At 37.6% G+C, this 27902-nt stretch overlaps 1 protein-coding gene across 1 annotated transcript; it reads right to left on the reverse strand.

The window, feature by feature from the left end:
- Positions 1–208: 208 nt before the first annotated feature.
- On the reverse strand, positions 209–27368 carry LOC114479586 (uncharacterized). Its single transcript, XM_028473331.1, has 13 exons — positions 27076–27368; positions 25123–25271; positions 20806–20966; positions 17441–17473; positions 13657–13755; positions 13457–13519; positions 9172–9270; positions 8972–9034; positions 4753–4848; positions 4553–4615; positions 2385–2451; positions 2143–2263; positions 209–595 (listed from the first exon to the last, which is right to left on the reverse strand). The coding sequence occupies exons 1-13, from the start codon at positions 27366–27368 to the stop codon at positions 412–414; spliced, it is 1491 nt and encodes a 496-aa protein (XP_028329132.1). The 3' UTR covers positions 209–411.
- Positions 27369–27902: the final 534 nt, after the last annotated feature.

The following is a 27902-nucleotide window of genomic DNA, read 5'->3' on the forward strand; positions in this document are numbered from 1 at the left end:
AGCTTAATAGCTTAGCAAACATAGATAGCTAACTGTGGTTAGCAAACTGTTGCTAGCTAACGTTAGCTAGATGTAATGAGCACCAAATGCCTATTAATATGACTTATGATAAATAAGTATACAAACACACAACTACAGATATGATATTAATGTGTAATAATACATACCCAACACAGAAAGATCACTTGAAACAGAAAGATCTACTCAGTTTTCTTGAGCTGTAGTATTGTTTATTGTTTACCTCAGATCTCCATGGCGACCATTGAGCACTGTTAACCACTTTATCCAACAAAAACAGATGTATGTTTCTACATATATTGGAACACTTTTAGCACCCAGCCATATCAAGATTCAAGAATTGTGTTTTTTGATGCACCCTAATGCCCATACAGTAGTGTCTATTATAAGATATTACTCCAGCAGCCAGTCCAGCAGCCAGTCCAGCAGCCAGTCCAGCAGCCGGTCCAGCAGCCAGTCCAGCAGCCAGTCCATCGGCTGCATGATCGGCAGCATGAGCGGCAGCAGCCACTTCAGCAGCCACTGCAGCATGATCTTTAGCACGATCTTCAGTCCTTTCTTCATATAGTTCATCCACCTGCACACAAGAATCAAAAAAATCTTATGACCCACAGCAATGTAAAGCCAAGAATTTATAATAAATTTCAATCATAAAGCTTTTTCAAGAATAATAATCGCATATCTGACATCAACCAAATAGAGATGGACTATTGACTAATTTCTGTATTTTAAAAAGCATTTTGCCAAAGTTGTTTTTCTTCTAATTATTTCAGGAAATATCAATGGTTAACAATCTAACACTATTTATCTTGAGTAAATTACAGTAGTCCCTCCTTTATCGCGGGGGTTACGTTAAAAAAATCACCCTCAATAGGTGAAATCTGCTTTATTTATTATACATGTTTTAAGGCTGTAAAGCCCCTCGCCACACACTTTTTACACTTTTCTCAGACAGGAATGAACATTTCTCTCTTGTTTAAACACCTCAAAATTCAGACCTTCGTAGATTTTAAAACATAAACCAGTTTTCAAACATACAGCACTACAGAGTCACATTGCGATGCCGAACACCATCAGTGTTTGACGATGACGTCAGGCCGTCAAACACAGACACCGGTCTGTTCACCCATTCAACCATGGAGTAGAAGCTGTGTGTGACCACCTGGAGCTGTATGACACAGCCTTTATAACCAGGACCGGACTAGGAAGGTGGTAGTAGCAGGTAAAAGTTCTCTCTGTGGCACTGAGCTAGGATAGCATTAGCCGCTAATCACACCGGCTTTTTTCACTGGTGGTTTATGTTTGTGAGAGGAGAAAAAGGAGCACAGCTCCTCGCTTCAGCAGGCAGTGAAACTCACCCAGTTGGATGTGTCACTGGTGGGTGAATGCAGCATTAGCCAATCAGGAGGCAGAACACAATGTGCGTTCACACACTGTAAAAAAAAAAAAATGCATCCAAAATTGCATTGTAAAAAAAAATCCGCGAAACACAGAGACCGTGGAAGGTGAACCGCATTATAGCGAGGGACTACTGTATCTAAACTTATGCCGCTGCTCCTCTCAAAGTCTATGCAGATTTACAGGTTAAAGCATTTTCTCACACTGCAAGGTCATAAACAGAGCTATCACTGACTAATATAAATTTCTTAGCTTCACTTTGTATCATTGTGTGATGTTTTTCATTTTAACAAACGAACACCCTGCAAATTTTTTCTGAAGTGCTTGGAAGAAAATTGCCTCAAATGGAGGGGCACACGTAGTCAAGTTGTGAATTATTAAATAGAGTTAACAGCAGGTGAGAGTTATGCATCTGTTTGCGTGGCTTTATTTATTCATTTATTTTTTGTCTCATGGTTGAGTCGATTACTTTCTAGCCTGAGAAATGTATGGAGAGGATTTGAGTGACTAATGAAGAGGTCAAATAAAGAGGGATTGAGATACAGTAATATAGCTGTAATACACTTTGAATGCTAGTGTTGATTTTAATTCAAATACATGGTGTATTTTTTATTTAGATTTTTTAAACATGCATGACATTTTCATTGTATATCAAAATCAATTATATATAAATAACATTTTTGAGGTTTTTATCCAAGCTATATGTAAATATTAGGCTGCGGTTACCTTGGCGAAGGCACTGGGTCTGCAGTTTCATCCATGTCAATGAAAACATCATCCAGTTGCTGGTTAGATCTTTCCTGCGATGCCAAGGGTTCATTAGGACTGAGGTTTTCTGCTGGTATAACTGAAAGCAATTTAAAAAATCACTTTAGAAAATTGGACTCTTGTAAAGAAGTTATGAAATGCATGAGAGTGAACCAGTGTAGAGCGTTCACCTAGCTGTTTACCTGAAAGACGTTACTTACCGTTGCTTTGGCGAATGGTTGAATTATCAGCCAAAGCAGGCTGAGCTCCGATGTGGGGATGGTCAGCCTTAGGAGACAATGTTATAGATTAGAGATTACACTGCTGTATACGATTAGTAAAATGTCATTTGATCAAAAATATTTAGATTTAAAATACAAGCTCTGCACTCTGTAATAATGTATTTATTTGGTTAGCATTTGGAACATTTTAAATTCTTAAGTTGATTTTTTAAAATCTTTTTTTGTAAAATCTTGCTATAAAAGCAACAAATCTCTGTCTGTGTGTGTGGTTCTCAAATATTTCTGCGGATCAGGATCAGACTGACCTGAGAGTTTCAACATGGCTGCTGCTTAGTTCAAGGGTGTGCAACGTTGGATTTGATTGGACTGCAATGATACCGTTAATAAATAATTCCATAAATGTTTTATAAGTACTCTGTGCATTGAAACTGACTGTTGTGGATTAATGTCACTAAACGAGTCCGGACTGAGTCTGTTCCGGTCTGAGGAGGTCCGGATCCGCGAGGACAACAAACTGGAATCGAAATTGATGGGGTTCAACTCCTTACAATGTCCTTGTTAAAAGCCAAAATATATGAAAGTACAATACTTATCACTCTACACAATTCACAACAAACTTAAATGTCCCTGACGTCCCACCTTCAAACACAACCTCATTTGGCCATCCATGAAAAAGCTACTTAACCGCCCACTTTATTATAGCCATACATACTTTCTACGGGCACTGCACTAGTTCTTATTTAAAGCTTCATTTTTGTACTGTAAACTGTACACACATTGTTTAAAAGTAGTGTAATTTTTTTTCCAAACATGATAAATAATTGTGAATATAATCGTGATTACAATATTTATTAAAAATAATCGTGATTATCATGTTGGCCATAATCGTGCAGCCCAACTGTAAACCCCCTTTTATTGACATTGTCGGAAAGGTTTTGCACATTGCATTGTGTGGCGTGGAGTCCCGTAGACCACATGTGTCAAACTCATGGCCCAGAGGCCAAATATGGCCCTCTGGAGCATCCAATTTGGCCCGTAGGAGAAAATAAAAATGACAGAGAAAACAAGAATCATTGTGTAAATTAAACTCAGCAATATTTGTAGGGGCTCACAGTTTTCCTGGTGCTTATATCACATGATTGCAGCCAATTTTAATGTTAAACTGTTGAAAAAAAATTTTACAAAATCCTTAATTTTTCCTCAAATTGTGACACATTTCCCTTAATTAAATAAAAATGGGCCACAAAATGTAGGAAATTTTAATTGAAGACTGTTGGGACTGATATTTATCATTTATTACTTGGTTATAGTCGGTTTCTTAGAAATTTTGTATTTTATGTATATGGGCAAACTAGAGCAGAATAATGTTCAAATAACTAATTTTTCCACCAAAAATTTGTGGCCCACTCGAGATCAAACTGCTCCGTATGATTTTGACACCCCTGCCTTAGACGAATGTAGAGAAGTGTTTTTACTTCATTTTTACTGTGATTTCTTGTGTTTGCCCCCAAAAACTTTGCCAAAGACACTTTCCGACACTTTTCTGGTGTTTTCACGGACTGAAAGCAATAGTGGATGTTTATTTTGGGGCTTACACAGAAAGATGTGGGGTGTATCAGTGGAGCAGATCTGTGAGGTAGGAGGTGGCCTGATTATAAAGGGCTTTATAGGTGAGAAGGAGGAGTTTGAATTCGATGTGCTAAGGAACAGGGAGCCAGTGGAGGTTTTGGAGGACAGGGGTGATGTGGTCACTGGAGCAGGTGTAGGTGAGGATGCGGGCAGCTGTGTTTTGGATGTATTACAGTTTATTTAGGAGTGTGGAGGTTGTACCAAAGAGGATGCTATTGCAGTAGTCAAGGCGGGATGTGATAAAGGCGTGAGTTAGAGTTTCAGCGGCGGGGAAGGAAAGTGAAGAACGGAGATGAGAGATGTTTTTGAGGTGGACAAAACACAGGGTAGAGTTATCAATGGTGAGGTGAAAGTCAGAGGCTGTTTGGGTGAGGGAGTTTGGACCAATGAGGAATAGTGTCTCATTTTTAAAATGCCTCAAAACGAAAACACTGCCCTTTGGATCATGAAGGCAAAGATGATTGGGTATCACATTCATCACAATAAATAAACACATTTTTGATTTTCCACATACTTACAAAAGTTTCGTCACCATACACAGTGGTTCCATTTAAACCATTTGGGTCAGACTCGCACTCGATCTAATAAATCAAAGGGCAAAGAATACAGTTCATTTATTTCACATGAGTATTAAATTCAGTTTAAATAATAAATATGTAACTAAAAAAACACAGTTACAATACAAACAAATTTTGACAAAGTAGAAAAAAATACATACTAGGAAAGAAATATTTTCCTCCACTGGTTGGTCCTGAGTGAGAGAACACAGCAGCAGTGGTGGGCCGTCAGGGCCAGCAAGGCCTTCTCTGCTGGCCTAAACATAATCAGAAAATAAATTTCATTTTAACATATTTTTTTCATAAATATGTATTAAATTATTCCTTATAGTCTTTTCTCTTCATTTCATAGCTTTTCTCTTGGTTGCGCTGCTTCCAGGATTGTATATTTATCTTATAGCTTTCATCAGGTTTTCATCAGGTTCAGAGAGACTCTTTCAGCACTAGCCTCCATGTCGATAGAAAATGACTTATTGGTGGAACTGAGACGGACAGATAAACTGTACAACAGTCATTGAAGTCTTCTTGAGGAAAGAAAGGAGGATGATTTTATGTTCAAATAAGCGGAGATAGTCGTTTTGATGAGTACAAAGCTTTTTTTTCTTCTTTTTTTTTCTATATTTTTGTGATTTTATTTTGTAAGCCATGTCTTGACGGTCTGGCGGGGCGGTCTGAGCCGTGCCGCACCGGGCGCAGCCTGCGCATTCCCGTCAACACAGAGCCCATAATGTGCCGGTACGTGGTGCACCTGTGACTTCAGTGAAGGGACTGAATTGTTTCACTTTAATCTATATCAAAGTGGACGTTCAAGGAGTAGCTACACCATTTCACCACTGTCAGAAATGAATGAATGAAACTGCTTTACGGGTGTGACAATGTGCTGTTTAGTGGACTTTTGTAGACTAATTGCCTTTTATTTTTAAGTTGTGACAGTATCCAAGCGATCATATAACTTTTACTTTACTACTCTTAATTGTTAATACGAATGTATTGATTTTAAATGCTCCGTAAATAAAGTAGTTGTACTCGACTATGTTTGTTTCTTGTATAAATGTATGGTTTCGAGAGACATGGCGTCATAATGATGGTATTAAGAGGTGGATTCATTCAGTGTAGGACATCACTGAAGGCCTAGGTGTGAAATGCACGGCTCGTCACTGCACAGCAGTCAACCATTTACTATGTGCACTATGAATCACATGTTCAAGAACTTTTTAACGTTATGAGTTATCATATAAATTTGTCGACAAGCATCAAAAGTTAAATGTAGTTTAAACAACTTTCTGTAATAATCTAAATCAGTGGCTCATGTACCCCCTTTTTCTTGTTTCTGAATCCAAGTACCCCCCTTTGCTCAAGAAGACTATTAAAAAACAACTATAAGGAATAATGATGAATGAACGAGTGGTAACACATATTTTAAAGAATCTCATTTTGTCAAAAAGTGTAAAGAAACAGTATTTTTTGCAGTGGTTCCCAACCTTTTTTTTTTTTTTTTGGATCGTGACCCCATTTTGATATCAACAACACATTTTTTATATCATGTTTGAGCTCAGATAATCTTTTTAAACTACATTTTAGTTGAACTGAATTTATATTTCACAAAGTGAAAGTATAGAAAAACAGTTGTTTAAGATTGTTTGCATTAAAAAAAAAAAGACGTTTCGGACGACCCCGTCTAAACACCAGGTGACACCACTGAGCTCAGCCTTAGGAGACAATGTTGTAGATTACAGATTACACCACTGTATACGATTAGTAAAATGTCATTTGATCAAAAAATAATTAGATAAAGACTTGTAGGCCTAATAGATCAATAAATCATGATCATATGCTTGAAAAAAAGATGTGAAAGTGGTTGAAATTGCAACTCAAGTTTGTTTTGATCTGTACTGTAAACTAGGGCTGCACAATGAATCAAATTTTTAATCGTGATCATGGTTTATGGTGGCCACAATTAAATGAATCTGATCGTCTTGAATATTTACATTTAAAATACAAGCTCTGCACTCTGTGATAATGTATTTATTTGGTTAGCATTTGGTACATTTTAAATCCTTTGGTAAATTTAAAAAGATCTTTTTTTGTATAATCTCGCTATAAAAGCAAGGAATCTCTGTCTGTCTGTGTCTGTGTGTGTTTCTCAAATATTTCTGCGGATCAGGATCAGACTGACCTGAGAGTTTCAACATGGCTGCTGCTTAGTTCAAGGGTGTGCAACGTTGGATTTGATTGGACTGCAATGATACAGTTAATAAATAATTTTATAAATACTTTGTGCATCTAAACTGACTATTGTGGATTAATGTCACTGAACGAGTTCGGATCGAGTCTGTTCTGGTCTGAGGAGATCCGGATCCGCGAGAACAACAAACTGGAATCGAAATAGTTGGGGTTCAACTCCCTACAGTTGCTGAAAGCTAAAATATATATGAGAGCACAATAGTTATCACTCTACACATTTCACAACAAACCTAAGAGTAATTGTGATTATCATGTTGTGCAGCCCAACTGTAAACCTCCTTTTATTGACACTGTCGGAAAGGTTTTGCACATTGCATTGTGTGGCGTGGAGTCCCGTAGACCACATGTGTCAAACTCATGACCCGGGGGCCAAATATGGCCCTCTGGAGCATCCAATTTGGCCCGCAGAAGAAAATAACAATGACAGAGAAAACAAGAATCATTGTGTAAATTAAACTCAGCAATATTTGTAGGGGCTCACAGTTTTCCTGGTGCTTATATCACATGATTGCAGCCAATTTTAATGTTAAACTGTTGAAAATCCTTAAGTTTTCCTCAAATTGGTACATATTTCCCCTAATTTAATAGAAATTGGCCACAAAATCTAGGAAAATTGAAGTGAAAATCCTGTTGGGACTGATATTTATCACTTATTACTTGGTTATAGTCGGTTTCTTACATATTTTGTATGAAACAAAATATGATTTTGACACCCCTGCCTTAGACGGATGCAGAGAAGTGTTTTTACTTCATTTTTACTGTGATTTCTTGTATTTGCCCCCAAAAACTTTGCCAAAGTCACTTTCCGACACTTTTCTGGTGTTTTCACGGACTGAAAGTTGCGGCAAAGCTATAGTGGATGTTTATTTTGGGATTTACATAGAAAGATCAGAATCCGACCAAAATTAAAAGTCTCGTGGATTGAGTTGACATCATGGGGAATACTGGAAACAAAATAGTACAAACATGGTGTCAAGCCAATCACTGTCCTCCTTGTCTGGTGAAGAAACACAAGAAATCAAGGTAAGGCTGATGTAAAAACACTTCATTAACCTTTTTCGACAGTTTGTTTACATTGGAGAAAAAAAACATACTTTCGAGCAGCAATTTCAACATTTTTCGTGGAAACGGTCTACGATTTGATTCATGAGGCCCACACTGTCTTTATCTGATTTTATAAAATATAGTGTTCAGCAGCTTTAATTTGTGTTGTATTAACACATGGGTTCTGTTTAGTCATTTGCACAGAAGTCAGACTACCACTGTGCAAAGTAATAATAATAATAATAATATATTTTATTTAAAAGCGCTTTTCGAGACACTCAAAGACACTTTACAGCATGAAAACAACAAGAAAATATGACATAGAGAAAAGAAGTGAGTGGGTGGGTGGTTTAAACATTAAAAGCTGAGTGAAACAGGTGAGTTTTCAGTAGTGATTTGAAGGATGGGAGGTCGGTGCAGTTGCTGATGTGGCTTGGTAGGGAATTCCATAGGGTGGGGGCAGCTACAGAGAAAGCTCTGTCCCCCCAGGTTCTGTGCTGGGTCCTGGGGACAGTGAGGAGGTTTACATCTGAAGAGCAGAGGCTGCGGGAGGGAGTGTAGGGGTGGAGAAGGTCTGTGAGGTCGGAAGGGGCCTAATTATTAAGGGCTTTATAGGTGAGAAGGAGGAGTTTGAATTTGATGTGTTAAGGAACAGGGAGCCAGTGGAGGTTTTGGAGGACAGGGGTGATGTGGTCACTGGAGCAGGTGTAGGTGAGGATGCGGGCAGCTGTGTTTTGGATGTATTACAGTTTATTTAGGAGTGTGGAGGTTGTACCAAAGAGGATGCTATTGCAGTAGTCAAGGCGGGATGTGATAAAGGCGTGAGTTAGAGTTTCAGCGGCGGGGAAGGAAAGTGAAGAACGGAGATGAGAGATGTTTTTGAGGTGGACAAAACACAGGGTAGAGTTATCAATGGTGAGGTGAAAGTCAGAGGCTGTTTGGGTGAGGGAGTTTGGACCAATGAGGAATAGTGTCTCATTTTTAAAATGCCTCAAAACGAAAACACTGCCCTTTGGATCATGAAGGCAAACATGATTGGGTATCACATTCATCACAATAAATAAACACATTTTTGATTGTCCACATACTTACAAAAGTTTCGTCACCATACACAGTGGTTCCATTTAAACCATTTGGGTCAGACTCACACTGGATCTAATAAATCAAAGGGCAAAGAATACAGTTCATTTATTTCACATGAGTATTAAATTCAGTTTAAATAATAAATATGTAACTAAAAAAACACAGTTACAATACAAACAAATTTTGACAAAGTAGAAAAAAATACATACTGGGACAGAAATATTTTCCTCCTTCACTGGTTGGGCCTGAGTGAGAGAACACAGCAGCAGTGGTGGGCCGTCAGGGCCAGCAAGGCCTTCTCTGCTGGCCTAAACATAATCAGAAAATAAATTTCATTTTAACATATTTTTTTCATAAATATGTATTAAATTATTCCTTATAGTCTTTTCTCTTCATTTCATAGCTTTTCTCTTGGTTGCGCTGCTTCCAGGATTGTATATTTATCTTATAGCTTTCATCCGGTTTTCATCAGGTTCAGAGAGACTCTTTCAGCACTAGCCTCCATGTCGATAGAAAATGACTTATTGGTGGAACTGAGACGGACAGATAAACTGTACAACAGTCATTGAAGTCTTCTTGAGGAAAGAAAGGAGGATGATTTTATGTTCAAATAAGCGGAGATAGTCGTTTTGATGAGTACAAAGCTTTTTTTTCTTCTTTTTTTTTCTATATTTTTGTGATTTTATTTTGTAAGCCATGTCTTGACGGTCTGGCGGGGCGGTCTGAGCCGTGCCGCACCGGGCGCAGCCTGCGCATTCCCGTCAACACAGAGCCCATAATGTGCCGGTACGTGGTGCACCTGTGACTTCAGTGAAGGGACTGAATTGTTTCACTTTAATCTATATCAAAGTGGACGTTCAAGGAGTAGCTACACCATTTCACCACTGTCAGAAATGAATGAATGAAACTGCTTTACGGGTGTGACAATGTGCTGTTTAGTGGACTTTTGTAGACTAATTGCCTTTTATTTTTAAGTTGTGACAGTATCCAAGCGATCATATAACTTTTACTTTACTACTCTTAATTGTTAATACGGATGTATTGATTTTAAATGCTCCGTAAATAAAGTAGTTGTACTCGACTATGTTTGTTTCTTGTATAAATGTATGGTTTCGAGAGACATGGCGTCAAAATGATGGTATTAAGAGGTGGATTCATTCAGTGTAGGACATCACTGAAGGCCTAGGTGTGAAATGCACGGCTCGTCACTGCACAGCAGTCAACCATTTACTATGTGCACTATGAATCACATGTTCAAGAACTTTTTAACGTTATGAGTTATCATATAAATTTGTCGACAAGCATCAAAAGTTAAATGTAGTTTAAACAACTTTCTGAAATGATCTAAATCAGTGGCTCACAAACCCCCTTTTTCTTGTTTCTGAATCCAAGTACCCCACTTTGCTCAAGAAGACTATTAAAAAACAACTATAAGGAATAATGATGAATGAACGAGTGGTAACACACATTTTAAAGAATCTCATTTTGTCAAAAAGTGTAAAGAAACAGTATTTTTTGCAGTGGTTCCCAACCTTTTTTTTTTTTTGGATCGTGACCCCATTTTGATATCAACAACACATTTTTTATATCATGTTTGAGCTCAGACAATTTTTTTAAACTACATTTTAGTTGAACTGAATTTATATTTCACAAAGTGAAAGTATAGAAAAACAGTTGTTTAAGATTGTTTGCATTAAAAAAAAAAGACGTTTCGGACGACCCCGTCTAAACTCCAGGTGACACCACTGAGCTCAGCCTTAGGAGACAATGTTATAGATTACAGATTACACCACTGTATACGATTAGTAAAATGTCATTTGATCAAAAAATAATTAGATAAAGACTTGTAGGCCTAATAGATCAATAAATCCATGATCATTTGCTTGAAAAAAAGATGTGAAAGTGGTTGAAATTGCAACTCAAGTTTGTTTTGATCTGTACTGTAAACTAGGGCTGCACAATGAATCAAATTTTTAATCGTGATCATGGTTTATGGTGGCCACAATTAAATGAATCTGATCGTCATGAATATTTACATTTAAAATACAAGCTCTGCACTCTGTGATAATGTATTTATTTGGTTAGCATTTGGTACATTTTAAATCCTTTGGTAAATTTAAAAAGATCTTTTTTTGTATAATCTCGCTATAAAAGCAAGGAATCTCTGTCTGTCTGTGTCTGTGTGTGTTTCTCAAATATTTCTGCGGATCAGGATCAGACTGACCTGAGAGTTTCAACATGGCTGCTGCTTAGTTCAAGGGTGTGCAACGTTGGATTTGATTGGACTGCAATGATACAGTTAATAAATAATTTAATAAATACCTTGTGCATCTAAACTGACTGTTGTGGATTAATGTCACTGAACGAGTTCGGATCGAGTCTGTTCTGGTCTGAGGAGATCCGGATCCGCGAGAACAACAAACTGGAATCGAAATAGTTGGGGTTTAACTCCCTACAGTTGCTAAAAGCTAAAATATATATGAGAGCACAATAGTTATCACTCTACACATTTCACAACAAACCTAAGAGTAATCGTGATTATCATGTTGTGCAGCCCAACTGTAAACCTCCTTTTATTGACACTCTCGGAAAGGTTTTGCACATTGCATTGTGTGGCGTGGAGTCCCGTAGACCACATGTGTCAAACTCATGACCCGGGGGCCAAATACGGTCCTCTGGAGCATCCAATTTGGCCCGCAGGAGAAAATAACAATGACAGAGAAAACAAGAATCATTGTGTAAATTAAACTCAGCAATATTTGTAGGGGCTCACAGTTTTCCTGGTGCTTATATCACATGATTGCAGCCAATTTTAATGTTAAACTGTTAAATCCTTACGTTTTCCTCAAATTGGGACATATTTCCCCTAATTTAATAGAAATTGGCCACCAAATCTAGGAAAATTGAAGTGAAAATCCTGTTGGGACTGATATTTATCACTTATTACTTGGTTATAGTCGGTTTCTTACATGTTTTGTATTTTATGCATATGTATATGGGCAAACTAGAGCAGAATAATGTTCAAACAACTAATTTTCCCACCTGAAATTTGAGGCCCACTGGAGATCAAACTGCTCCGTATGAGTTTGACACCCCTGCCTTAGACGGATGCAGAGAAGTGTTTTTACTTCATTTTTACTGTGATTTCTTGTGTTTGCCCCCAAAATCTTTGCCAAAGTCACTTTCCGACACTTTTATGGTATTTTCATGGACTGAAAGTTGCGGCAAAGCTATAGTGGATGTTTATTTTGGGATTTACATAGAAAGATCAGAATCCGACCAAAATTAAAAGTCTCGTGGGGAATACTGGAAACAAAATAGTACAAACATGGTGTCAAGCCAATCACTGTCCTTGTCTGGTGAAGAAACACAAGAAATCAAGGTAAGGCTGATGTAAAAACACTTCATTAACCTTTTTCGACAGTTTGTTTACATTGGAGAACAAAACATACTTTCGAGCAGCAATTTCAACATTTTTCGTGGAAACGGTCTACGATTTGATTCATGAGGCCCACACTGTCTTTATCTGATTTTATAAAATATAGTGTTCAGCAGCTTTAATTTGTGTTGTATTAACACATGGGTTCCATTTAGTCACTTGCACAGAAATCAGACTACCACTGTGCAAAGTAATAATAATAATAATAATATATTTTATTTAAAAGCGCTTTTCGAGACACTCAAAGACACTTTACAGCATCAAAACAACAAGAAAATATGACATAGAGAAAAGAAGTGGGTGGGTGGGTGGTTTAAACATTAAAAGCTGAGTGAAACAGGTGGGTTTTGAGTAGTGATTTGAAGGATGGGAGGTCGGTGCAGTTGCTGATGTGGCTTGGAAGGGAATTCCATAGGGTGGGGGCAGCTACAGAGAAAGCTCTGTCCCCCCAGGTTCTGTGCTGGGTCCTGGGGACAGTGAGGAGGTTTGCATCTGAAGAGCAGAGGCTGCGGGAGGGAGTGTAGGGGTGGAGCAGATCTGTGAGGTCGGAAGGGGCCTAATTATTAAGGGCTTTATAGGTGAGAAGGAGGAGTTTGAATTCGATGTGTTAAGGAACAGGGAGCCAGTGGAGGTTTTGGAGGACAGGGGTGATGTGGTCACTGGAGCAGGTGTAGGTGAGGATGCGGGCAGCTGTGATTTGGATGTATTACAGTTTATTTAGGAGTGTGGAGGTTGTACCAAAGAGGATGCTATTGCAGTAGTCAAGGCGGGATGTGATAAAGGCGTGAGTTAGAGTTTCAGCGGCGGGGAAGGAAAGTGAAGAACGGAGATGAGAGATGTTTTTGAGGTGGACAAAACACAGGGTAGAGTTATCAATGGTGAGGTGAAAGTCAGAGGCTGTTTGGGTGAGGGAGTTTGGACCAATGAGGAATAGTGTCTCATTTTTAAAATGCCTCAAAACGAAAACACTGCCCTTTGGATCATGAAGGCAAACATGATTGGGTATCACATTCATCACAATAAATAAACACATTTTTGATTGTCCACATACTTACAAAAGTTTCGTCACCATACACAGTGGTTCCATTTAAACCATTTGGGTCAGACTCACACTGGATCTAATAAATCAAAGGGCAAAGAATACAGTTCATTTATTTCACATGAGTATTAAATTCAGTTTAAATAATAAATATGTAACTAAAAAAACACAGTTACAATACAAACAAATTTTGACAAAGTAGAAAAAAATACATACTGGGACAGAAATATTTTCCTCCTTCACTGGTTGGGCCTGAGTGAGAGAACACAGCAGCAGTGGTGGGCCGTCAGGGCCAGCAAGGCCTTCTCTGCTGGCCTAAACATAATCAGAAAATAAATTTCATTTTAACATATTTTTTTCATAAATATGTATTAAATTATTCCTTATAGTCTTTTCTCTTCATTTCATAGCTTTTCTCTTGGTTGCGCTGCTTCCAGGATTGTATATTTATCTTATAGCTTTCATCAGGTTTTCATCAGGTTCAGAGAGACTCTTTCAGCACTAGCCTCCATGTCGATAGAAAATGACTTATTGGTGGAACTGAGACGGACAGATAAACTGTACAACAGTCATTGAAGTCTTCTTGAGGAAAGAAAGGAGGATGATTTTATGTTCAAATAAGCGGAGATAGTCGTTTTGATGAGTACAAAGCTTTTTTTTCTTCTTTTTTTTTCTATATTTTTGTGATTTTATTTTGTAAGCCATGTCTTGACGGTCTGGCGGGGCGGTCTGAGCCGTGCCGCACCGGGCGCAGCCTGCGCATTCCCGTCAACACAGAGCCCATAATGTGCCGGTACCTGGTGCACCTGTGACTTCAGTGAAGGGACTGAATTGTTTCACTTTAATCTATATCAAAGTGGACGTTCAAGGAGTAGCTACACCATTTCACCACTGTCAGAAATGAATGAATGAAACTGCTTTACGGGTGTGACAATGTGCTGTTTAGTGGACTTTTGTAGACTAATTGCCTTTTATTTTTAAGTTGTGACAGTATCCAAGCGATCATATAACTTTTACTTTACTACTCTTAATTGTTAATACGGATGTATTGATTTTAAATGCTCCGTAAATAAAGTAGTTGTCCTTGACTATGTTTGTTTCTTGTATAAATGTATGGTTTCGAGAGACATGGCGTCATAATGATGGTATTAAGAGGTGGATTCATTCAGTGTAGGACATCACTGAAGGCCTAGGTGTGAAATGCACGGCTCGTCACTGCACAGCAGTCAGCCATTTACTATGTGCACTATGAATCACATGTTCAAGAACTTTTTAACGTTATGAGTTATCATATAAATTTGTCGACAAGCATCAAAAGTTAAATGTAGTTTAAACAACTTTCTGAAATGATCTAAATCAGTGGCTCACAAACCCCCTTTTTCTTGTTTCTGAATCCAAGTACCCCACTTTGCTCAAGAAGACTATTAAAAAACAACTATAAGGAATAATGATGAATGAACGAGTGGTAACACATATTTTAAAGAATCTCATTTTGTCAAAAAGTGTAAAGAAACAGTATTTTTTGCAGTGGTTCCCAACCTTTTTTTTTTTTTGGATCGTGACCCCATTTTGATATCAACAACACATTTTTTATATCATGTTTGAGCTCAGACAATTTTTTTAAACTACATTTTAGTTGAACTGAATTTATATTTCACAAAGTGAAAGTATAGAAAAACAGTTGTTTAAGATTGTTTGCATTAAAAAAAAAAGACGTTTCGGACGACCCCGTCTAAACTCCAGGTGACACCACTGAGCTCAGCCTTAGGAGACAATGTTATAGATTACAGATTACACCACTGTATACGATTAGTAAAATGTCATTTGATCAAAAAATAATTAGATAAAGACTTGTAGGCCTAATAGATCAATAAATCCATGATCATTTGCTTGAAAAAAAGATGTGAAAGTGGTTGAAATTGCAACTCAAGTTTGTTTTGATCTGTACTGTAAACTAGGGCTGCACAATGAATCAAATTTTTAATCGTGATCATGGTTTATGGTGGCCACAATTAAATGAATCTGATCGTCATGAATATTTACATTTAAAATACAAGCTCTGCACTCTGTGATAATGTATTTATTTGGTTAGCATTTGGTACATTTTAAATCCTTTGGTAAATTTAAAAAGATCTTTTTTTGTATAATCTCGCTATAAAAGCAAGGAATCTCTGTCTGTCTGTGTCTGTGTGTGTTTCTCAAATATTTCTGCGGATCAGGATCAGACTGACCTGAGAGTTTCAACATGGCTGCTGCTTAGTTCAAGGGTGTGCAACGTTGGATTTGATTGGACTGCAATGATACAGTTAATAAATAATTTTATAAATACTTTGTGCATCTAAACTGACTATTGTGGATTAATGTCACTGAACGAGTTCGGATCGAGTCTGTTCTGGTCTGAGGAGATCCGGATCCGCGAGAACAACAAACTGGAATCGAAATAGTTGGGGTTCAACTCCCTACAGTTGCTAAAAGCTAAAATATATATGAGAGCACAATAGTTATCACTCTACACATTTCACAACAAACCTAAGAGTAATCGTGATTATCATGTTGTGCAGCTCGACTGTAAACCTCCTTTTATTGACATTGTCGGAAAGGTTTTGCACATTGCATTGTGTGGCGTGGAGTCCCGTAGACCACATGTGTCAAACTCATGTCCCGGGGGCCAAATACGGTCCTCTGGAGCATCCAATTTGGCCCGCAGGAGAAAATAAAAATGACAGAGAAAACAAGAATCATTGTGTAAATTAAACTGAGCAATATTTGTAGGGGCTCACAATTTTCCTGGTGCTTATATCACATGATTGCAGCGAATTTTAATGTTAAACTGTTGAAAATCTTTAAGTTTTCCTCAAATTAGGACATATTTCCCCTAATTTAATAGAAATTGGCCACAAAATCTAGGAAAATTGAAGTGAAAATCCTGTTGGGACTGATATTTATCACTTATTACTTGGTTATAGTCGGTTTCTTACATATTTTGTATTTTATGCATATGTATATGGGCAAACTAGAGCAGAATAATGTTCAAATAACTAATTTTCCCACCTGAAATTTGTGGCCCACTCGAGATCAAACTGCTCCGTATGATTTTGACACCCCTGCCTTAGACGGATGTAGAGAAGTGTTTTTACTTCATTTTTACTGTGATTTCTTGTGTTTGCCCCCAAAAACTTTGCCAAAGTCACTTTCCGACACTTTTCTGGTGTTTTCACGGACTGAAAGTTGCGGCAAAGCTATAGTGGATGTTTATTTTGGGGTTTACGCAGAAAGATCAGATTCCGACCAAAATTAAATGTCTCGTGGATTGAGTTGACATCATGGGGAATACTGGAAACAAACTAGTACAAACATGGTGTCAAGCCAATCACTGTCCTCCTTGTCTGGTGAAGAACTCAAGGTAAGGCTGACGTAAAAACACTTCATTAACCTTATTCGACAATGTGTTTACATTGGAGAACAAAACATACTTTCGAGCAGCAATTTCAACATTTTTCGTGGAAACGGTCTATGATTTGATTCATGAGGCCCACACTGTCTTTATCTGATTTTATAAAATATAGTGTTCAGCAGCTTTAATTTGTGTTGTATTAACACATGGGTTCTGTTTAGTCATTTGCACAGAAGTCAAACTGTGCAAAGTAGTCTCATTTTTAAAATGCCTCAAAACAAAAACACTGCACTTTGGATCATGAAGGCAAACATGATTGGGTATCACAGCTCAGTGAACATTCATCATCATAAATGCACATTTTTTTATTGAGCACATACTGACAAAAATTCCTTTTTCATACACAATGGTTCTGTTTAAACCATATGGGTCAGACTTGCACTGGATCTAATAAATCAAAGGGCAGAGAATACAGTACATTTATTTTACATGAGTATTAAATATACAGAGGTCAAAAGCTCAGTGTAAATAATAAACATGCAACTAGAAAAACACAGTTACAATACAAACAATAAATGATGACACAAAGTAGAAAAAAATACATACTGCGAAAGAAATCTTTTCCTTCACTGATTGGGCCTGAGTGAGAGAACACAGCAGAGTCAGCCATTTTACTGTGTGCACTATGAATCACATGTTCAAATATCAAATGTTGACTTATTTCAAGAACTGTTTTCCGTTATGAGTCATCAAGTAAATTTGTCAACAAGCATCAAAAGTTAAATGTAGTTTAAAACAACTTTCTGTAATGATCTAAATCAGGGGCTCATGTACCCCCTTTTTCTTGTTTCTGAATCCAAGTACCCCCTTTGATCAAGGTGAATATTAAAACACAACTATAAGCAATAATGACGAAATGAATGAGTGGCAAAACATCTTAGAGTCTCATTTTGTCAGAAAGTGTAAAGAAACAGTATTTTCTGCAGTGGTTCCAACCTTTTTTTTTTTTTTTTTTTGGATAGTGACCCCATTTTGATATCAACAACACATTTTTTATATCATGTTTGAGCTCAGATAATTTTTTTAAACTACATTTCAGTTGAACTGAATTTATATTTCACAAAGTGAAAGTATAGAAAAACAGTTGTTTAAGATTGTTTTCGTTTAAACTCCAGGCGACACCACATGGGGTCCTGACCCTAGGTTAAAAAACAAGTGGCTCCTGAATACATAGATTTCTATAGTTTTTATCATTTAGACTATCACTTTGTTTGTTAATTTTCCTCTCTCTCTCAAGTACCCCCTGTAGTGCCATTGCGTACCCCTAGGATAGGGGTCTGCAACCTGCTGCTCTGGAGCCTCATGTGGCTCTTTGACTCTTTTGCAATGTCTCCCGCTTTAAAAAAAACTTATTGAAATAAGTAAAGTAAAATAAAATCAAGATATAACAATTTGTTGTCCTAAAAATAAATCACATTGTGCAATGACTCCGCACATTCTTACTTGACCTCCTGCAACATCTACAGACCATCAACTTTCCTGCACCTGTGGCTAACCTTAAGTTTTAAATCCCTGGTAAATAACGAAACTAACAAAAACACTATTCTGGAAGAAAATAGAGATTTTAATTGTGTGGGGACAGATTCATTTAACCACCAATGTGCAGGCTAAATATGCATGTTTTATGTGCGGCAAGAAATGAGAAATTAGCACGTGTTGATCACATGATCATGTGTTATCAAACTTCAAATTACTTTTTGTAGCCCTTTAAATACATTAACTAAAAATAATCTTCCTTATATAACATTGTGTTCATGTAAACTGAGATGGGTAAGAATTTGAAGATGCAAGATACTGTTTAGTTGTTATTTCTTGATAATTTATTTCATTATATTTTAATCTGTTTTTAAGTTGCCATTTACATGATTAATATAAATCAAATCATGAAATCAAACATTATTCTATGTCATTTTAACTGTATAGAATTTCATTCACAGTATTGTCTTCATTGAGAAGGTTTTTTTCTGGCTCCAGGAGGACTTTAATCCAGGTGAGATGAAGCAAAATGGCTCCTTTGAGAGTAAACGTTGCAGATCCCTGCCCTAGGAGTAGGTACACGTGCCCCATTTGAGAAACACTGATCCGAAGAGATCGATATGGAAAACTTTTAAGTGTCAATCACTCTATCAAAGTAGAGTGTAAAGTCGTTTGAAATAGTGAAACCGGCTTGAATGTTTTGGCTAGAAGAGCAGCAGGAAAGGCTGTCGGCCTACATATCTTATCGCTCATTGCAAAAAAAAAGAGTAAATATAGAGCACATACTCTTACATTGTCTTTTACTTGATCAAAATAAACCTTCTGCTTCGGTTAGTTGCTAACTGACTGGTTGAGTTAGTTATCTAGCGGTTGTGGAAAGCCGTACGTTTAGCATGCTTAGCATGCGTTAGCTTCTCATAAGCAAACCGTAACTGAGTCAGAAATCAGTTGTCATTCTTTAAGGTATACGTGGACGTATTCTTTTGGCTAGAATAGCCACAGGAAAGGCTGTCGGCCTACATATCTTATCGCTCATTGCAAAAAAAAAGAGTAAATATAGAGCACATACTCTTACATTGTCTTTTACTTGATCAAAATCAACCTTATGCTTCGGTTAGTTGCTAACTGACTGGTTGATTTTAATATTCTCACCATTTCCAGAGCACGCCGTCGAGTTGTGCAGCTTCTGTGGAAAAGAATTTGCCGCCGAAGTTTCGAGAGCAAAAAGCTAATACTGCTCACTGCTCATTGGCCGAAATGTTGTGACGTGAAGGCATCGACCTTGTGACTACATTTCCCATATCTCCAAAGAACAGTAAACAGTCATTAACCACACCCCAATCGTCTGACTTATCAGAATCAGAATCAGATCAGAATCATCGCCAAGTGTATGTTGTACACACGAGGAATTTGACTCGGTCAACTGTGCTCTCTCCAATAGTGAAAACATTCAATAATAAACAATCAACTAGAAAAGATGATAAGTATAAACATAAGTATAAATATAAACAGTAGTTAGACTAGAATGTGCAAACTCGATAAATAACAAGATAATAATAATAATAATAATAATAATAATAATAATAATAATAATAATAATAATAATAGTATAAAAAATAAATAAATAAATAAAAATAAAAAATAAAAAAATAAAAATAAAAAAATAAGATAAAAAGAAGGAAAATAATAGAAAAGAAAGATAATAATAAAATCTAATAATAATAAAAGGAAAATAGTGTAGTAGAGCATTGATAAGTAGTGCAGGAGAACATTTAAATTAAAGGTATGTACATGAACATTCTCAGTGTCAGATTGATCCAGGGTTGTTATGTTTGGTTCCAGGGTGTTTTCACAGAACCAGGTCTGACACTCTTTGACTGTTTAGTGTTGATCAGAGTGACAGCCTGGGGGAAGAAACTGTTTTTATGGCGGGTTGTTTTGGCGTACAGTGATCTGTAGCGTCTGCCTGAGGGGAGGAGTTTAAACAGATTATGTGCAGGGTGAGAGGGGTCTGCAGTGATGTTACCTGCCCGTTTTCTGACCCTGGACAGGTATAAGTCTTGGATGGAGGGCAGATCGACACCAATGATCTTTTCTGCAATACTATATACTTTAGTGATATTCTTTGTGGACTGGTCAACTAAAGAGTTTATTTTTTTTGTTTTGCTTTTTGGACAAAGACTGCCATACATTTTGCCATACAAATCACAGATGCTGTGTTTTAATTTCTTTCGAAAAAGAATTTTTAAATTGATGTAATTTTATTAACAGTTGGAAAAAAACAACAAAATATTAAATAATTTGAAGGAGTTTCAAGGAGCAGAACTTAAATAAAATAGTTGTTTATCAATTTAAAGAGATATCTAAATTGGAGCCAAATTTGTGAATCCCTTTAAAGCTTTTTAAGAAAAAAAACAAGAATAACATACATTTACCTGCAGTGTTGGAGTGTTATTTTCTCTCTCCGATGTCTTGGGTAATACGATAAAAACATTTTGACAAAATTTGTTGGAGGAAACTGGTTGAAATGTTCCAAAAAAGAAAATTCTGATTCCTTTAAGCCTGAAAAAATTGAAAAACAAGAATTGATCTTGTTCTCAAAAAGATTATGAGGAAATTCAACATCCTTCAAAGCCAGTCCAATGAACTCCAAACTCAAAAAACAGATTGTAAAAGCCATTGCTGTCATGTTCCACGAAAGTAGAGAAACTCCTAATGTCCTGATGTGTTCTGCTGGCTGAACCATGTGTACTAGACGTTTCTTTTACTATGTATCATTGCTGCCACGACACATATCCTTATAATCAGTGTTCTCACCCTGTCATATACTGCATGTCATCACTTGTTTGCATGTGAATCAAGTTCTCTCCACCCACAGATGACCTTACCTGCACTACCTGTTTGGAACACACCTCCATCAACTCATCTGATCTGCCTACTTCGCATTATTGTGTTTTTATAACAAGAAGTGCTTTAAAAATCTATAATATATTCATTACTTTTTAAAATGTTTAACTTTATTAAAAAAAAAAAAAAATATGTAGCTTACTAAAATTATTTCTGTAATATCATGGCATAATGCTTTTCTGTTTGTCATGACTTTGCGCTTCATACTTTCTTTTTATCAACAATATCTTTATTGTTGGTTACAAAACAACCCTAGAGCTGAATGATACGGCACCGCCACTCGCCTTCTTCAATAATAAACCCCAAGTCATCTTCCCATTTACATTTTAGTTTTTGCTCTTCCCAACCTATAATCTGAGAAATTTTCTCTCTTCATGCTTTCTAAAACTGGTCCAACTTTCACACACAGCATGCTTTTCTTCATGGGCCACTGAATAATGAACGTTTAAGACATTTACAGTGTTTTTACAATGACTGTGCAGTGATTTTTGTTACTTAAAAAGCATCTTAAGCAGTGTTGGGCAAGTAACTCTAAAATTGTAATACATTTTACATCACTAGTTACAGGCATAAAAACATATTTGTATCACAATATTACATCTCCAAAATGTAACTGAGTTACATTACTTTAAGTTACTTTTAGCTAATCGCACATTTATGTTATGTGAAGCCATTTTCAAATACTAATCTTATTACATTGATACCATTACAGATTAATGTCAAAACTTGCTTTTTCCTTATATTTTATTGACCTTTTAATCAGTCATCAGTGCCTTATTGTTTTTTAACAATGTAAACATATGTTCAGTGCTTTAAAATGTGCAACATTTGCCAAACAATAACTATACATAAGCGAACAAAAACATCCTCTAGGAATACAACAGAATTTACGGTGTCTTCAATGCTTTTTTGACTGTTGGAATATCAGTGGAATTCATTAGTCTTCATGTAACTTGCGTTACTGAAATTGTAAAAATTAATATATTGCTGATTTTTGTTTCAGTAATGCGTTACATTACTGCGCTACTGGAAAAAAAAGAGTGATAGTCCATGGATTGGAACTGGCAAGGATCCGTCGTCATTGCATGTTTAGACAAGACTTTGTATGAAACCTGAAAAGTTAGTTTTGATAATAAATGGGTTTATTCGTTATAAGCAGGTGTGTCATAGTCTGCATTACAGATGATCAGGAAAGAAGAGTGAATGGATGCCCAAACAATAACTGCTTTTATTCTGAAGGATGCATGAGGTCTGACTGGTAGCTATAAAAGCTACAGCATTTGTCACAAGGACAAAGTCACCTCATTGTCACTGGATCTATTGACAGTATAGATCACATGGTTTTAGCCCTACCGCCTGCAGCTCATATGGACAATTAGCTAAACATAAAACCACACCTGTCTGTAATGCCCAACAGGATCAAACCTGTCGTTGTCAACTGGTATAAACCTAGTCTGACATGTCGTTTTGTAACTGCTTATAAAGGTTACTTCCTGTCACAATGTTGAATCCCAAACTTCATATTTTAAACATGATACTGTAATTTGTGATAAACATAATCAGATTTGATTGTGTATCATTTACCAATATCCTGCTCATTCTGTTCAACCTTTATACAAATTCTACAGAACAGTCAGGTCGATTATCAGAGCAACGCAGACGACACACAACTATATCTATCACTGAGCCCTGATGACTGCATGGAAAAGGAAAACTGTTGGATGAGTAAAAAGTTCCTTCAACTAAAATATGACAAGATGGAGGTGATTGTCTTTGGTAACAGTGAAAAGACGACTTCTGTCAGTGAGTAACTTAAGCCTCTATCTCTGAAAGCTAAAGACCAAGTATGAATTCTTGGTATTCTGATTGACTTAGATCTGATATTTAGCAGTCAGATCAAATCTATCACAAGAACATCTCCCGAGTGAAAGGTTTAATGACTACAAAAGATCAGGAGAAGCTGGTCAATGCTTTTATCTCCAACAGACTGGACTATTGTAATGGTCAAACAGCTACAGCTGGTTTAGAACAATGCAACTCTGGTCTTAAAGATCCAGTATTATGATATTTTTCACCCATCTCCAATTGTTCTAAGAACCCCAACAGCATAGTATTTGAGGTATATTTTCCCAATATTTTTCTGGAGTTTTAGCCTTTTGAAAAGTCACTTTCACGGCAGCTCGTGAAAACAGGCAGTTTTTTGTTCTTCATGCATAAACACTGATATAGTTTATTTAAGACAATAGTCCATTGTTTTGTCTAACCACTGCGTCACATTGGGTCACAAACACGTCAGTTCATCCCATAAAGGTGATACAAGGTGGTATAATGGCTGCTAAAAGTGAAACTGATTGTGAGCACTCGCGCTGCGCCACAGGGACGTATAAACTCTCAGCTGTCACTTTCTTCTGTAGGGTAGGAGGAGCAAAGATTATCAGGAGGAGGAGTTTACGCCTAATGACTCATAAGGGGAGCTGACTTTTTACAAAATGTGGAATAACAAGGGAGGGAGGAAACCGAACTTTTTCAGCTTTGGCCCTCTGAATGAGACTAAAGGAATGTATATCACCGTAGCAAAACCATATAAAGTGATTATTTTTTTCACAATTCTGCACCTTTAACCAGAACAAAGAGGTCAGAACACATTATACCAGTTTTAAAGTCTTTCCACTGGCTCCCAGTCAGCCTCAGAATAGACTTTAAAGTTCTGCTGCTGGTGTATAAATCTGTGAATGGGTTTGGTCCAGAATACATCAGTGAGATGTTAGTCAGGTATGAACCCAGCAGGTCTCTCAGATCTATGGACACAGGTCAGATAGTGGAGACCAGAGCTCACAGTAAACATGGTGATGCTGCGTTTAGTTGTTATGCTGCAAAGAAGTGGAACAACCTGCCAGCAGAGCTGAAGTCAGCAGGCAATGTGAACATTTTTAAATCAAAGTTAAAGGCACTCTTTTTCTCTACTGCGTATGACTGAGAGAGATTTTTGGTCATGTTGTTGATGTAATATGTTTGTTGCTGATTTTAATGGATTTTCACTGATGATTTTAATTGATTTTACTGATGTTTTTAAATGTTCTTATTGATTTAAACAATTGAATGTTTTCTCATGTAAAGCACATTGAGTTGCCTTGTGTATGAAATGCGCTATGCAAATAAATTTGCCTTGCCTTGCCTTATGAGTATGTACTTTTACGTGTTTTGCTCAGGTTTATGCCACCACGAACAAGTCTGGAAAAACAGCAGCAAACCAAATATTTAATGACTTTGCCTTAAAGTTTGGGTTTCCTTTGAGACTGCATCATGATCAAGGTGGTAAATTCGAGAACCAGCTTTTTTCCAAAATGACAGAGTACTGTGGTGTGGCAGGCTCGAGAACCCGTCCATATCGCCCACAAATGAAGACTGTCTGCGTCTCTGTTCTCTCTTCCCTGTAGCATTTAACTTTGCCATTGACAAAACATGTTAGCGGATTATTGACACTAAACACAGTGAAGAAAGGTGCGTAATACAAATAGTCACAAAACTTCTCGGTTATCGCCCAGTGACAAATTCTAACTTGCCCGAGTGCAAGTTGTAATTTTTCTCTGCCGCAGTTAGCGTTTGAGAGCCATAAACAATCACACGGAGTTTTTGATACAATACAGCTCCTCATCCCTGGTTAGATGCATCTGTATGCAAGATAAAGGGATGTGTAAAGTCTGGGAAACCGAAAACGGGAGGCTGGACTAAACAGTCTATCAACTTCTCTAGAACTGACTGATGCACATCACTCCAATGAATATGTGTACTTGAGGGCACACTGTTATTCTGTTTCAAAGTTCTTTTTCTGGTGTTATACTGACTCTTTGCATTAGAAGGGGCTTTAAGCAAGTCATACAAAGGACCATCAGTGTGAGAGATATCCTTCATCACCTCTGATTTAAACAGGTCACACTTTCTTGGTATTAGTTTAATGCCATTGCCTCTGAGGTCTCTGTGGTCCTCAAAAGTCCTGCTGAACACAAAAATGTCATCAAGATAAGGAACACATATCTCATCCCGCATTGCTCCATACACCGCTGGAATACAGCTAGTGCGTTCATAAGGCCAAAAGGAACCCTAATTCATTCATAAAGGCCCTAGGGGGTCACTAAGGTGGTTAGATGTCTACTGTCTTTGGACATGAACCCCTGGTGATACGTCTTACCCTGGTCCAGCAATGAGAAAATGGTGTTTCCCCACAGGCTGTCTATCAGGTCTTGTACGCATGGTATTGGGTGTTGGTCTGGATGTGTTTTGCGGTTCAGCTTTCTGTAGTCAATACATAAGCGCAGAAAACCATCTTTTTTTTCTTTCTTACACAGACAATAGACTAGTAGGAAGAAGTAGATTTTTCCACCCAACCCTGAGCTATTAAGTCTTGTAAGTAGTCTTTAATCTCCCTGTACTGTGGCTTTGGTACTGAGATATGTTTTTGAGACTGGCTATGTGTCTTTTACCAAAATGTCAATTTTTAAGTTTTTTACACACCCTATGTCATTTGTTTTTGAAAACAATTCTGATTCCTTCCTTAACATCTGCCAAACAATCTTTCTCCTGTTTTCATCCAAATGAGACAGGTCAACAGTAGGATGTACTCTGTAATGTCCTGTGTGTGGATAATGTTGACAGCAGCAGTTAGGGGCTCCTTCTTGAAGATATTGGCTGGATAGACAGACCTCACTGACTGTATAGTGCCAATCACTGTTCTTCCTGGTAGTATAATGTCATGGTTGGTCGGGTTTTGTACACTAACGGTATATATACCCTGCTTTCACTAAAAGTAATGTGTACAAAACTCTAGTCCGTCTGGCTACTGTGGATTTTCACAAGGTTCAAAAATCAGTGTTATATCTTCTTTAAATGTCTTAGCCTGCACCAGACATTCAATAAACAATGAACTCTGGCTGGGCACAGTCACTCTTTCCTTTATTGTTTTTACGTTGCTCTCATATATTTGACCCACACTAAGAGCTTGTATAAATGTTGCCACTTTGTTTTTCTGAAGATGTTTCATACTTTCTGAAACAAAGTGCTCAATAACATTAAAGCCAATAATTGGACACTTCTGATGGTCACCTTTCAGCACTAGAACAGGTATATGCAATCTGAGTCATTGGCTGAGTTTAAAGGATATCTCCACCCACTCCACATATGGCATGTCCGTACCATTAGCTGCTTCAAGATGGAGGGGTTCATTTGGGTTAATTAGCTCATTCACATTTTTAAGTTGTACCTCAGGTAAGTTAGTGTCTTTCCATGACTCATCTATAGTACAAACCTGTGAGCCAGAGTCCTAAAGTGCCTCAACCTTTTTGTTTTCTAAAAAGCATCTAATAAGACATTTTCTTCCCACTAACTGCCTCACTGTAGGTATCCTGTTTTTTTTTAAATGGTTTCTTTTTGACTGCCCTTTCATAGAACTTCTTACTCTCCTTATGAATACTACCACATGTGTAGAGCTTACATTCATTTTTGTGTATGGACCAGTGCTTCTCTTGACACTTTTTGGAGCAGTATAAGGAGCTCTTACATATTGAACAACATTATAAACTCAGAGTTTCACTTCGTATAGCACAACCGTGACAACACTGGGACCTTCCTGTGTCATTGGTCACACAATGTCCCATTGGAGTGACCCCTTTTCATTTAAAGGGTTACCCCTGGCTGATTTAAATGGGCTCTGTGCTTTACAGCCTTCTCTAAAATGTTCGCTGCTCCCACATCTAAAAGAGTGCTGACATAACTCTTCACCTTTCTGGATACAGACATGACACCTTGGTTGCGGGTGGGGTGTGTGGTACTGCTGAGGGGCAAAGCGCTGCTGGGACTGGGTAGTGCCTCTCATTTGTGTTGGTCCGGGTTCTGTGTAGTGTGGCTGAGCTGGGGAGTGCTGAGAGTAGTAGTGCTGAGCAGATGGGTCCAGCTGGTACGGTGCATATGGTGTGAACGTCGACGCTGCGTAGTGATTCTCTGGTTCTCCGCTGATAGTTTCTGCTGTGGCTGTAGACTTCTGCAGAGTTTCTCTGATTTCTGACACCTCAGCTCGCAGGTTCTTTAGAAGCACCATCCTAGACCACATTTCTTCAATCTCAGATGGTAGATCAGGTGGCGGAGTGGGTTTGTTTTGTTTTTGGGCAATCTTTCTCTCTGCTGGTGCTGGGGGATTGCTGGGGTGGACAGCATTCAGAGTTGCCACTCGCAGTGGGACAGCATGTTTCTACTTATCTTGTTGCTCTTTTTCATTTGCATGTGCGATGTTCACTTTCTTTAACAAACCTTAATCAGAAGTGGTGAATTGAAGAAGGTAGGGTTACATGCCACTCGTTATTGTCACTCTGCAAATCTGTTAGGATAGTATGCATGAACACATTTTAAACAGTTTGGGATCATATTTTAGACCCGATTTAGCCTCATGGGATACGAAGAGGATCTTCTGACGAAGGTCCATGGCTCTCAGCAGGAAGTTTTGTGGGGCCTCCTTACTGCTCTGAACCTTAAATGAGAGCTGCTTATAAAGTTCAGTGGCCCCTCTTTCCTGGTAGTGAGACCTTAGGACGAAGTAACTTCTCAGCTGCATATAAAGCACCTTTGATTTCTACCT

Source organism: Gouania willdenowi, chromosome 17 (assembly GCF_900634775.1).
Source record: "Gouania willdenowi chromosome 17, fGouWil2.1, whole genome shotgun sequence".
NCBI lineage: Eukaryota > Metazoa > Chordata > Actinopteri > Blenniiformes > Gobiesocidae > Gouania > Gouania willdenowi.